At 32.1% G+C, this 15,453-nt stretch overlaps 1 protein-coding gene across 1 annotated transcript in view; it reads left to right on the top strand.

Moving 5' to 3' along the window:
• The window catches only part of LOC134726627 (uncharacterized), a 28,070-nt gene extending 12,973 nt beyond the window's left edge, over positions 1-15,097 (top strand). Inside the window, exons 5-7 of the mRNA XM_063591039.1 lie at positions 429-666; positions 10,260-11,770; positions 12,747-15,097. Coding sequence (XP_063447109.1) covers positions 429-666; positions 10,260-11,770; positions 12,747-13,083 — 2,086 coding nt within the window. The 3' untranslated portion in view covers positions 13,084-15,097. The remainder of the gene's footprint in view (positions 1-428; positions 667-10,259; positions 11,771-12,746) is intronic.
• Positions 15,098-15,453: the final 356 nt, after the last annotated feature.

Below are 15,453 nucleotides of genomic sequence, written 5' to 3'. Positions count from 1 at the left end.
AATATGACTGAGGGATATTCAAACTGATTAGATGAAAATAAACTGACAACGCGGTGGCTAAATCAGGAAAAACCCAGCAGACAAACAATAGCACACACAGCACAACATGGAAAACTAAAGACTGAGCAACTCGAGCCCTTAGGCTACCAAAAACTCTCAGGGTTCTCCGGAAGGGTACACTGATCGTGCACTACATGTGGAACCCGTGATGTTGCTCATGTAAGAACATACAAGGTAACAAGTCTACTTAGATATGTCATATTCTGGAAAGTAATGGGATTGAAGTTACTTAATTAGGAATATGTCCGCTGTCATCTGTGAAACGGATATAACTATATGGACCGAACATGTCATGTTGTATAAGTAGTCCTATTACATGTTTATAGAGATTATAATTAACTTTTTATATGATATTCTTATTATTAAAGGGACGTAAATGGACCAGGATTACCATACTGGCCACAGTATGATGTCCAGGATAAACAATATGCTGAACTTGATGTGAATGTGAAAATCAAGAGTAACTTGTTCAAATCACGAGTTGACTTCTGGCTTAATGATATTACCACTTTATTGAGAATGCTGAAACAGGACTCAAATGGGGGCCAACCATGTTGTCAAGTCAGCTTTGTTATGATTGCTTTGGTTTTTATATTCACTTTGATTTAAATTCTACTGAATATTTTTTGTACTATAAGGTCATGTTTTGCTTGTTCCTTTTATGGCGTGCTTTCATAAGTGGACATTAAACATTACTGATTATCAAAAATGAAAACAACCAATAATGCACAAACCTTCGTAAGATTAAGATCGAATTTTCCACACTTGAAAAATAACGTATATTCTGCTTTATGGTAAAAATGAATAAAAAAACAACAGCCTCATATCAAATAATTAAATGACAACACTTGAATTATTTCATAAAGTTCAGAAGATTTTTTTTTATTTAGGAACATAATTAATACGGTTTTTTGTTTTGTCTTTTATATTGTTGTAGTTTTCTAGAATTGATGAAATATAAACAAACAAAAAAATGACGGGGTACGATTCCCAATGAGACCTCTCCACAAGAGACCAAATGACACAGAAATTAACAACTAAAGATCACTGTGCGGCCTTCAACAATGAGCAAAGCCCATACCGCATAGTCCGCTATCAAAGGCCCCGAAATGACATATGTGAAACAATTTAAACGTGAAAACTAACGGCCTAATTTATGTATAAAAAAATGAACGAAAAACAAATATATAACACATCAACAAACGACAGCTACCGATCTACAGGCTCCTGAATTAAGACAGCGCACATACAAACAGAATGTGGCAAGTAAACATGTTAGTGGAATCCCAACCCTCCCATAACCTGGGACAGTGATGTTACAGTACAACATAAGAATGAACTATAAAATCATTTGAAAAAGGCTTAACTCATCAGAGGGAAACAAAGAGAAATACATCCGACTAAACCACAGAGTGGTCGTGGACGGCACGAAGTAATGATTTGAATTTACTTGCAGTTACTGACAGCTAGTTCACATCCACGAACAACTAATAAAAAAGATGAATCATTCATTGTAGATCGAAGAATGTGTATATGTATATGTTCCGGACCATATGAGTATTTGGACCATACGCGTATTGTCATGAACATATGGGTATATGATCATATGGTCTGACCATACGCGTATGGTCGGGGTAATTAAAAATTTTACAGTTTACTTTTGATACTTCTAAACAATTCATGTGGTAAGACCATTTATTAAAAAGACGCTACAATATAGGTAACGTTATTATTATATTATAAGAAAAAGATTAGTTAAATAAAAAATAGAAGTTTCAAATAGTTAATTTTACTTACTTGTCACAACTATAATAAACACATTTTATACCGATGGTCATTACCGATTGATATTATCGATTTGTTATTACGAGTGAATGGCAATATGTCAATATGAATGTGAATATGGTGAATTGCAGTCATGATACGATATTTGAAATCTAGAGCTTCATAAAAACATATCGGAATGACCCTAGACCTCGGTATCACTGTACGCAGCTACAAAAGGCTAGCTTTTCACTCGCATACAAAAGGTGTTTTGAATAAAAAGGATCGTGCACAACCAAAACTCGTAAAAAATCTATGATACCGTGTTATAAACCATTATTGTTTTTCAGATAAAGCTTTTATAATGTAATTTAAAAAAAAATACTGATATGGTCCAAATACTCATATGGTCCGGCCCGTTAATAACCAAACGAGTATTATACTCATATGGTCCGACCATACGCGTATGGTCCAAATACTCATATGGTCCGGAATATATATAACAATACTATTTAGTGTGTTTTAAATTTACTAATAGCAAAGTCAATATTAATTTAATAAAAAAAACAATATTCAATGATCTAATTACAGTGTTGATTTATAACCTTATAGAATAAGTTTATTTAAAGGATGGAAAGGTTTACCAGGATCGTTTCTAAATTCGTGCACGGTAAACAACATTACCGTAAAAATGAAGATGGTCTATCCCGTTTGAAATACGTTTAATAATTTACCAGAAAATTCACAACAATGATCTTAAACGATCAAGCATTTATATAAAAAAAAAATCTATAGATATACAAATGTAGTATGATTGCCAATGCGACAGCATTCAACTAGAGACCATAAGACGTAGAAGTCAAAAACTATTATAGTAATAGGCCACCGTACGGCCTTCAACAAACAATGAGCAAAGTCCATACCGTATACTAAGCCATAATAGGCTCATCATAACAATGTAAAAATCAATCGAGAAAACTAATGCGCCTGATTTAAGTAAAAAAACAATAGACGAAGATCATCAATGTAATATACAGCAACAACTGACAACCACTGAATTACAGGCTCCTGACTTGGGATAGGAAAATACATGATGTGGCGTGGTTAAAAATGTTAACGAGTTGGACGTTGACAGGAGATAAATTGTGTCGTCATTGTTAAAAGCAGTGTTTGGGAAACAATACCTTATAACTATGGTAATTTTTTCGTAATACATCAAAAGTTGTATATGAGAAGAATTGGAATAGAGAATGGAAACCGGAAATTTGTCAAAAAGACAGCAACTCCACCAAAGAGCAGAAAACAACCCAACACATTATTTTTTTCTCTCGAATTGGTGCTTAGCGGGCTGACATGAAAAGTTTATCACATGCTTTGATTGTTATCACATGCCTTTCCGTAACGTTATCGCATGGCATTCCGGTGATACTCGGCAAATTCCGGAAAATACACCTCAATGCTACGTTTTCTATGGAAAACATTTACAAAGTAGTGTACAAAAACAAATATTTGGATACTGGAAAGTATATTGTGTAAAATATTATTTATTTATAAAAAAAAATCAACTACCATACAAATTATTAAATAAATGCATTTTTAAAAGTTTCAAACATAATTCAGAAAGTTACTTTAAAAAAGTTGACATTTCCAAACAGTGTTCATTATGTATTCTTTTGTCGATTCGTCGGTATTAAAATACATTTCCTCTCTGTTGAGGCATATGATAGAAAGATTTTATATCGAATGTACTAAATTTGGGGTCCGGCGTCCGTGAACTTTTCACTCTTTGAACTTCTATTTGGGAACCACGTACAAGGATCAATATATGAATCTATTACTTTTCTCCGTTGTTGAAGCATATGATAAAATAAAGATCATAACATGTAATTTTTCTTATCATATACTTAGACTAAATAACATATGATTCTTACTGTATGATAATAGTATTAAATTAAACGTAAATTCCATATTTTTCGAATTGGTGCTTAGCGGGCTGATATGAAAAGTTTATCACATGCTACGATTGTTATCACATGCCTTTCCGTAACGTTATCGCATGGCATTCCGGTGATAGTCGGCAAATTCCGGAAAATACACCTCAATGCTACGTTTTCTATGGAAAACATTACAAAGTAGTGTACAAAACAAATATTTGGATACTGGAAAGTATATTGTGTAAAATATTATTTATTTATAAAAAAAAATCAACTAACATACAAATTATTAAATAAATGCATTTTTAAAAGTTTCAAAAATAATTTAGAAAGTTACTTTAAAAAGTTGACATTTCCAAACAGTGTTCATTATGTATTCTTTTGTCGATTCGTCGGTATTAAAATAAATTTCCTCTCTGTTGAGGCATATGATAGAAAGATTTTATATCGAATGTACTAAATTTGGGGTCCGGCGTCCGTGAACTTTTCACTCTTTGAACTTCTATTTGGGAACCACGTACAAGGATCAATATATGAATCTGTTATTTTTCTCCGTTGTTGAAGCATATGATAAAATAAAGATCATAACATGTAATTTTTCTTATCATATACTTAGACTAAATAACATATGATTCTTACTGTATGATAATAGTATTAAATTAAACGTAAATTCCATATTTTTCGAATTGGTGCTTAGCGGGCTGATATGAAAAGTTTATCACATGCTACGATTGTTATCACATGCCTTACCGTAACGTTATCGCATGGCATTCCGGTGATACTCGGCAAATTCCGGAAAATACACCTCAATGCTACGTTTTCTATGGAAAACATTACAAAGTAGTGTACAAAACAAATATTTGGATACTGCAAAGTATATTGTGTAAAATATTATTTATTTATAAAAAAAAATCAACTAACATACAAATTATTAAATAAATGCATTTTTAAAAGTTTCAAAAATAATTTAGAAAGTTACTTTAAAAAGTTGACATTTCCAAACAGTGTTCATTATGTATTCTTTTGTCGATTCGTCGGTATTAAAATAAATTTCCTCTCTGTTGAGGCATATGATAGAAAGATTTTATATCGAATGTACTAAATTTGGGGTCCGGCGTCCGTGAACTTTTCACTCTTTGAACTTCTATTTGGGAACCACGTACAAGGATCAATATATGAATCTGTTATTTTTCTCCGTTGTTGAAGCATATGATAAAATAAAGATCATAACATGTAATTTTTCTTATCATATACTTAGACTAAATAACATATGATTCTTACTGTATGATAATAGTATTAAATTAAAACGTAAATTCCATATTTTTCGAATTGGTGCTTAGCGGGCTGATATGAAAAGTTTATCACATGCTACGATTGTTATCACATGCCTTTCCGTAACGTTATCGCATGGCATTCCGGTGATACTCGGCAAATTCCGGAAAATACACCTCAATGCTACGTTTTCTATGGAAAACATTACAAAGTAGTGTACAAAACAAATATTTGGATACTGCAAAGTATATTGTGTAAAATATTATTTATTTATAAAAAAAAATCAACTAACATACAAATTATTAAATAATTGCATTTTTAAAAGTTTCAAACATAATTTAGAAAGTTACTTTAAAAAGTTGACATTTCAAAACAGTGTTCATTATGTATTCTTTTGTCGATTCGTCGGTATTAAAATACGTTTCCTCTCTGTTGAGTCAGATGATAGAAAGATTTTATATCGAATGTACTAAATTTGGGGTCCGGCGTCCGTGAACTTTTCACTCTTTGAACTTCTATTTGGGAACCACGTACAAGGATCAATATATAAATCTGTTATTTTTCTCCGTTGTTGAAGCATATGATAAAATAAAGATCATAACATGTAATTTTTCTTATCATATACTTAGACTAAATAACATATGATTCTTACTGTATGTTAATAGTATTAAATTAAACGTAAACTTCATATTTTTCGAATTGGTGCTTAGCGGGCTGATATGAAAAGTTTATCACATGCTTCGATTGTTATCACATGCCTTTCCGTAACGTTATCGCATGGCATTCCGGCGATACTCGGCAAATTCCGGAAAATACACCTCAATGCTACGTTTTCAGTGGAAAACGTTACAAAGTAATGTACAAAACAATTATTTAGATACTGGAAAGTAAAGTGTAAAATAATAAAAAAAAAAAAAAAAAAAAAAAAAAAAAAAAAAAAATTAATAATAAATAAATGCTTTTTTTAAAGTTTCAAAAAAAAAAAAAAAAAAAAAAAAAAAAAAAAAAAATTAATAATAAATAAATGCTTTTTTTAAAGTTTCAAACACAATTTGGAAAATTACCTTAAAAAATTGACTTTTCGAAACAGTGTTCATCATGAATATTGTTGAATAACTTTTTTTTGTCGGTTTGATATTTTTCTCTTCTGTTAGAGTACAATGTATACGTACGATAGAAAGATTTCATATCGAATATACTAAATTTGGGGTCTGACATCCATAAACTTTTCACTTTTTGAAGTTCTATTTTAGAACCACGTAAAAGAATCAATATATGAATCTGTTATTTTTCTACATTGTTAAAGCATATGATAAAAAGATCATGACATGTCATTTTTCATATCGCATGTATTGTCAGCCCTCGGTCAATATCAGCCCTCGAGCCATGCGGCTCTTGGGCTGATATTGAACCTATGGCTGATAATACATGCGATATGAAAAATGCCATGTAATAATTTGATAATACTAGTTTAGCGAAAGATACGTCAAACTTATCTCCGGAACATACAAATGAAATAAAATTTTAAAAAAAACCAGCACAGGACTAACAAACGCTGGGTGTTCCTGACTAGGCGCAAATATACAGCGGAGTTAAACATGATTTATAAAATCTCGTCCCCCATCCGGGCATCCCTTTTATACATCTATCCAAAGTGCATAATAAACACACTGCAATACGCACAGTAAAACTAGTAAGTTTAAAAGAAGTTGAACTATATTTCAAGTGCAATATCATGGTCCCATGAGTTTATATCAGCCCTTGGATTTTCAAATATTTTGATCTTTAGCCTCAATGAAGAGACATTTAATGTAGAAATGCGCGACTTGTGTAGTAAAAAGAGTATGGAAACGACCATTTAACTTCGAGAGGGGGGGTAAGTTTTTTTTCCTAAAAAAAATATTCTGATCTCATATTAGTTAAAAAAAAATATTCTGATCAAGCAGATGACAAAATTAATCTGGATGCAGAATTCCCCAATGCCCTTTTTTAGTGATAAATTTTGTAGATTTTTTTTTTCATATCGCCTGCTGTTTTGCTATCATTTCTTCCTTGATACATGTAGGTTGAATGGGTTGTTTTACGCAATGTCCTATTTAGTAAACCTTGTGTGGTTTCACTATCTTCTAGCTGATAAATATTATCAACATCACAACTGCTTATAACGTTCCCTACATATACTGATACACCCATATATTTGAGTAACATCGTTAAAATAAGTAAGTTAATTTTATTTTTTTAATAACCCTTTTAATAAAAAATTAAATTAAAAACATATTCATTTTATGTTTTTCAATATGTTATAGCATTATATTTATGTTAAGTGCGTTTCCTGTATATACGGTTTGTTATCGTATTTCGTATGTACATTTGTGTATATGTTACAGTAAATAGGTGAAATTAGGAATTACACGTAATTACTAAACGTTTCAGTAAATACCTGTAATTACTAGCCAATTTAGTAATTACATGTATTTACTAGTTGTTTCAGTGATTACTGGTAATCACTGATTTTTTTTGTCATTTTTACAGCTATTTACTAACTTGATGTTTTTGTCTTAAAATTAAAAACATAATTAAAGATACCAAATAAGAAAGTAAAGGATAGGGATTTTAAGGGAGCTTACTTAAGGACGTAGGAATATAAGGCACATCAAAAGTGCATACTCTTTCGTGTTTGTGAATTGAAACTGGAAAATGGTTGTTTTATAGGTTTTGAAACTCTGTAAATATATGCATGCAAGACAATGATATCTATCTCAAATTGATTTTCATAATTTGGTTAAACTAAAATCTCCATCATGCACTGTGGTTTAAAACTTTAAAATTACTTTCTCCAAATATCCTGGATTTCTACCAAACATGGACAGAAGCAAAATTTTTATGATCATAAGTTTATATCCAAAACCAGCCAAAAGTAAAGTTTGTAAAAAGAATCCTTTTTTTTTCGTATATTACTTATAAATGGACTAGAGTTTTTTTCCCAGTTAACATTTCATACACTATGCAGTTAAAGTTTTTAAAACATTAGGTTTTATAAACTATCCTGGATTTTTACCCAATTTTGACAGAAGCTTTTTACAGTACTAGTCAAAAGTTAGTATCTAGAGAAAAAATTTAATATTTTTTCCTCATTTTTGTTGAGCCTGCGATTAACAGCAAAAGTAGGCTATTTGTTCTGCAAAACCCTTACAACTTTAATAGCTTAATACACCGATAACCCATCTCCAGCTAGAGGTTGAATTGAAGGTCACATGAATACGTTGTCAATGAGGTCCAAATATTCACTCGCAAGTGCACAACTCATCAACCTTGTTTCTCAGCTATTTTAACCAAATATAACCATATTGGCTGCTAACAGTGAATTATTAGTTCACTATATCATTTTTATTAATGATTTAACAACCAAAAAAAATTTTTATTTTTGTTGTTAAATCATAGTGAAAAATATTTATTTTTTTATATCTCGAAGCTAATGCACATAACAGTTCATTCCAGTTCTCAACCTACATAACGTTATCTCATCTGTATAAGGTAGTAAGTCTAAATATTCTTAAAATTCAAAGTTTTCTTTAAAAAATCAAAACGTAATGCTTTAGGAGAATTTTCCGTTTCTGATTTCCATGTCTACTGAAATTGGTCAAAAATTATCTGTATAATGCTCAACTTGAACCATTTTGGATTAAAACTAAAGTTACTCGGATTTAAGCAAATATTTGAAAGTCCATATTTATTCAAGATATTTTTTATAGAAATTAACCATTCAAAATTTACAGTACTGTACTAACTGATCTTTTAGTTAGTACTACCATAACTTTTGATCACCTGACCATAATACAACATTGTTTTAGCAGTCAGTAAATAGGTGTAAAAATTCATTTTAAAATTAGTAATTACTGGTAATAACTGGGCCGTTTCAGCAATTACTTGTATTAACTAAGTGCATCGGGGATTACCTGTAATTCCTAATTTCACCTATTTACTGTAACATATACACTAATTCAGATAAGGCGGAGGTCTGGTATCTCAAACAAACTAATTTAACGGTAATCCCGAATCATTTTTTCCATGCCTGTCACAAATAACAGTTAGTAATATCACAAGCACGGGTGATACATGTGGAGCAGGATCTGCGTACCCTTCTGGAGATGACGCCCCAGTTTCTGGTGGTGTTCATGTTGCTCTATGTTGCGTCTTGTGTACTTTTATTTGTCTGTTTGTCTTTTTCTATTTCAGCCTTGGAATTGACAGTTTATTTTCGAGCTATCACGTTAACTGTTCCTCCGTTATCTTTTGCCCCTCTTTTGTATGCCATTATTAGATCTTAGTGATTATTTTCATAACTGGAAAATATGTTGTGAATTGCTGGTCTGTGATTGCTCATGTATATATATAAAAAAAAAATAAGATATAGTATTATTGCCATCGAGACAATAATCAACCGATACAAAAGCTGGGGATGTTAGCAACTGTAGTCATCGTATGACATGCAATAGTAAACAAATTTATACCATATACTATACAAAACAACACCGATATGACAACATGTAAAACAAGAAAACAAGAAAACAAGAAAACAAACGACCTGATTGACGAACAAAATATTCAAAGGAGTAAGTTCGGTAAGAGCCATATTTGGCCCCAATTATAAAGTTCATAGTTACAAGACAATAAATGTTTTAAGTTGCCCTTAAGACATGTTAGAAAGTTAAACAGAACTGTTTTTGTAAAAGTTTAATTCTAACACGTTGATTTTCACATCCAAACAAGGTCAAAATAAGGGATTTTGATGAAATTTGACAAAATCAGCTAGATTTCAACCAAATAAAGGACCAGGAAACATAGAGCGCAGGCGTCGACAAGCATAAAATTCAAATTAGACATGTGAAATGTCTTCACAAACATTATTTTAAAAGATCTTTGTTGTCGACGTATGCGCTCTATGTTTCCTGTCCAATAATTTATGGAAATTTACCCATTTTCATTGATTTTTTCGTGAAAAATCAATATGATTACAACTTGTGACGTCATAATGAAACACAGAAACGTAAAATTTTCAACAAAATGGCTTATAGCATAGCTAGTCAATGTATTAACTGTAATTTATCGTGATATTGGTTGATAAATCTGAATTTGAAATTTACGCTAAAAAAGTTTTCATTTTTTAACGATTTACCTCCCTTTCTTTTGTCCTGTAGTTATTAACAGAACTCCTGTCTTTGTTTTCAGATGATGCGTGTTTTGTTGATGTTATCGTTAACAGTAGTGACAGTACTGGGTCAAAGTACACACACTGTTAATACAAGACTAGGTAAACTAACAGGTGTATCATCGTCTGTTAATGATGGAAATACAAGTTATCAACTGAGAATATACAAAAATATACCCTATGCTAAACCTCCAGTTGGTCAGCTTAGATTTATGGAGCCTTTGCCTTTCGGGAAATGGACCGGAACTCTAGATGCTACACAATTTGGACCATCGTGTATTCAGTTATCATCACCGTCAGACGCTAAATTTCTCCCAAATTTAAATCAATCCGAAGATTGTTTACAGTTAAATATATACGCACCCGTTAACGCTTCATCTTCAAATAAAAAGTCAGTTATGATCTGGATTCACGGTGGAGGTTATTCGAACGGACAAGCGATGCTTTTCGATGCTTCTTATCTCTCTGCGCTTGGTGATGTTGTCGTAGTAACAGTTAATTACCGTTTACATATATTAGGATTTTTTAGCACATCTGATAGTGTGGCACCTGGAAACTATGGTCTGTGGGATCAAAAGCTTGCTATTCAATGGGTTCAGGATAATATTTTTCAATACGGAGGAGATCCGAGTTCTGTTACCATCTTCGGGGAATCAGCAGGAGGCTTCAGTGTGGCTCTACAAGCCATTAGTCCAAATAATAGAGGACTATTTCAAAGAGTTATTGCTCAAAGTGGTGTTAGCAATACGTTGTTGGCTACATCACCAATTCCTCGACAATCTGCAAAAGCACTCGCAACTGATTTGAACTGTTCTGATGCATTGACAATTGACACTATGTCTTGCCTACGAAATAAATCAGCCGATGAAATTAGAAATTCATTATTTACCCTCACAAAACAGTTTTATTTGACACCTGATATACATATTTACATCGCTTTTGCTCCTGTTGTTGATAATAACTTTCTGATTGACACACCACAAAATATAATGAGTGGAAAAGGTCCCGGATTTGAGTTTTACAAATCATTAGATGTAATTATAGGAAACTGTGAATCAGAAGGCTCGTTACTAGTTAGTACCATGCATACAAGAAATTATGCCAATTTGACAAATGGCATCCCATCGGAACTTTTGTGTAAAAATATAATACCTACAACGGCAGCTGACTACTACCAGAATAACACTGACATTATTAAACCTATATGTGATCAGTATAAAGTCAGTGGACTAGCAAAGCAAAGTATGAATGCTGTGAACTATTATGGAGACATCTTTATGTATAGTCCAGCAGTGCAAAGTCTTCAGGTCCACGCAGCTCAAAGCAATCGCAAACATTTTCAATATATTAGCAGACGTTCTTCTTTCTGGTCACTGTCTACTAAGAGATATGCTCCATGGTTTGTAGGGCCAGGTCACGCGTCAGAGATACCGTTCTTGTTTCCATTTAAATCGTTGTCTAATGCTACTGAAGATGACAAGAATTACAGTGTGACTATGATGAAGTATTGGTCTAACTTCGCTAAAACAGGGTACGTATATGTTTTTGCAAAAGGTTTGTACATATCTATTTTGTAAAGTTGTTTTTTTATACAATATATATAACCAGTACCAGTGAGGAAGAAACAGAATGTTTGACTTGCATTTCGAAGGATTAAATATATATGCCTACCTATATATATATATGCCTACCTATATATATATATGCCTACCAATATTCTCGCATTGTGTTGTAGAGAGACTAAAGATTAGTTCACAACATATGAAACCGTACAAATTGGAAATATGTAGGAATCTTCCTAGTACAAAATAGAATTCCAATCTCCATTGGTAAACATTGGAATATCCAGATTTGTATTACTAGGATTCTGATTTGTACTAGGGGATTATATTAAAAGAAACAATAAACACAATATTGTATTACCTTCATCATGAAATAAACCTATCAAAACTTGTCCTAAAAAACGTACTATGTATGCTTTGGGTAATAATTATTTAATGAAAATATGAAGTAGACAAAAAAAAATAGTCATGTTTCTCGGGCTTTTAAAGTCATATGATAGTACTTTAATGATACTATCCACATTTAATGCAAACAGAAGATTCCTAGAGAAAGTTCTACTGTGATAAAGGATGGAGTAATTTGACTCAGATGAAGATGGACAAGGGAAAAATGTCATGCAACAGGTTACCTATTGACCCATCAAAAAAGGATCGTCCTACACAATGTGTCAATAAATTATAAAGAATCATGTCTACATAGATATAGGAAGATGTGGTTTGAGTGCCAATGAGACAACTCTCCATCCAAATAACAACTTATAAAAGTAAACCATTATAGGTCAAAGTACGGTCTTCAACAGTTAGGTATACCTTTTGTCTGGTGGTGATTTATGGGTATGCATAATTATTTTTCAAACTTGCTTTACTATTTTGGCGTAATTTGTAGGTTTTTTTTAAATCATTTCAATATTTGTATATATTAATTTATCAATTTCGGTTCTTTAGGGATACAAATGGCGATGGATTGCCTGTATGGAAGGAGTACGATCTAGCAACGAGATCTTATATTCTATTAGATGTCAATGTTACAACTCAACAAAACTTATACAAAGACAGAATCGACTTCTGGCTGCAAACAATTCCAAATATACTAAATACAACAAAGACCACAACATCTGCAGGAACTATTTCAACAGCGACTAGTTCAGAAGAAGTTTCAACACAACAAAGCACGCGATCAATGAAAACAACCCCCAAAAATCAGGGCAATGGTGGTCAAAGTTATATCCCGCAAATGTTCTATTTAGTTATTGCCCTTTTGTTTGCTTGTTTAGCTTTATAATTGACTACTAAGAACATTACATTTTGTTCATATGTTTTGCAATTTTTATATAAAAAATCGATATTTAACAAACAAACAAAAAACAGATTTGAACTAGAAAATTATATAACAGAAAAAAAACAAGGAAAATTCTCATCGGTAAGTCTTTCAGCAAATGGTAAAACCCTAAGCTCAAACATTTCCAACGAATGAATAACGACTGTCACATTCTTGAATTTGTACAGGATAAAACCAGGTTTTAAAGTTAGCTAAAACTCTCACTAGCCGTCAGTCTTCTCAGATTTCTACTTTGTGTCTTTTTGTTTTCGGAAGATACGAGTACCATACAACGTTCACTCTGTGTTTGTAAGACGTTTATCTATTTGTATCTAAGACTTTTTTAATTAATTTTTATAGTACTCTGTTGCACCAATATCCCAGTTAGGGGAGAATTGAGCGCTCACACTCTTTATGTGCCTGCCAAAAGTCAGGAGCCTGTAGTTCAGTGGTTGTCGTTTGTTTAGTTCTGTCATATTTGTTTTTCGTAAATTGTTTACAAATAAATTAAGCCGGTAGTTTTCTCAATTGATTTGTCTTAAGGTGGTACCAAACACTTTTACTAAAATTAATTTTGCTCGGTTAATTTTCATAAAATTTTGACACAGTATGAACCTTGACCCTTTTACAAAAATTCAAAAAAAATGAAATAAGCGTTTAATTAGAAAATTTCACTGGTTATATAGCAGTTTGACAAACACTAATGTTGATCATTGAGAAGCTTTGTGTTGCCTTCAAAACACAGCGTTCTTAAAACACTTAGCTGATATTACAGAGTTATTTCCTTCCCTGTAGTGTTAGGTACCACCTTAATCGGCGTCTTTTAAAGCCTATATGTACCAAACGCTATGGACTTTCTCATTGTCTAAGGTCGAACGGTTACCTATAATTATGATTGCTTACATTCATTTCATTTGAACTTTGATGGATAGCTGTCTCTTTTGCAATCATACAACACCTCCTTCTTTTTAAATTGTAATTTTCATTTAAAACTGTAGCTTTATATAGAAATTTTCACCTATCATTGGATCATTTAATGTCTGATATTTTTCGTCTCCTTTAAACCTTTTGCGCAATAAATTAGAGAACAAGAGTTCGATCCCATCTACAAAAAGACAAAACAAATATAGGGTTATGAATGTGTCTGTCCCAAGTCTGCAAGAGCTGTTATTCAGTGGTTGTCGTTTGTTTATGTGTTACATATTTGTTTTTCGTTCATTTTTTGTACATAGATTAGATCGGTAGATTTCTCGTTTGAATTGTTTTACATTGTCATTTCGGCTATTTTTTTAGCTGACTATGCGATATAGTAGTCCCAGAAAAATAGATAAAGTAGCCTTGCCAATCGTCATAATTATTTGGACTAAGGCAATACGTAATATCATGAGTAACTCAGTTGACTGACGATTTCGGCTTTTCAGTATTTAGCTTGTGTGTCGATTTTTTATTGTTGACACTTTTTGTTGTTTCAAGTTTCTGTTTATTGTTCAAAATAATTTGGTTACCATGATTTGCCAGTGAAAGGAGTCTACTTCATTAAAAGACGTTGTCTGACAGTTTTAACATAAACATAGACAGTAAATTAATCTCAAATTTCTGAAAGCAATACAGGCTAGTTTGTGAGATTTTTCAATATATAAAATGGGTTTCAAGATAATAGACAAAACATAGTACGTTTAACCTCCTATGTGCTATATTTAGCCATTAAGGCCATGTTCTTTGGCGGTCTGAATCGTCGGACATATTTTTAATAAGTAGATATTTCTAAGAGGATTGCTAAGGTTAGCTCCAGTTGTCTTTCAGTTACTTTATATATACACATATATATGTGTACTTTCATGTCGGTACTGTGGGTCTTAAGTCTTATCATAAGAGCTCACAAACAATCAGATATGCATGTGCAAGTCAATCTTTTAGCAAGCACCCTTCAATCTTGTGCTTATGTTTGGTTACTGTTTGCCTATATGTATATCATCATTGTCGAGGTATTGATTAGGCTTGATAGATAACTTTAAGGTTGATGGTGTCTGTTAGCCTATGATTGATTGATTGATTGGTTGATTGATTGATTGATTGATTTGGCTTAATAAATAACTTTAAGGTTGTTGCTTACTGTTAGCCCATATGTATATCCTCATTGTCGAAGTATGGATTAGGCTTGAGAGATAATCTTTAAGGTCGAAGTATGGATTGGGCTTGAGAGATAACTTTAAGGTTGAAGTATGGATTAGGCTTGAGAGATAACTTTAAGGTTGAATTATGGATTAGGTTTGAGAGATAATTTTAAGGTTGAAGTATGGATTAGGCTTGAGAGATAACTTTAAGGTTGAAGTA

Source organism: Mytilus trossulus, chromosome 7, assembly GCF_036588685.1.
Source record: "Mytilus trossulus isolate FHL-02 chromosome 7, PNRI_Mtr1.1.1.hap1, whole genome shotgun sequence".
Lineage (NCBI taxonomy): Eukaryota > Metazoa > Mollusca > Bivalvia > Mytilida > Mytilidae > Mytilus > Mytilus trossulus.
The sequence above is the reverse complement of the archived record's forward strand: the minus strand, read 5'-3'. Positions and strand labels throughout refer to the sequence as shown.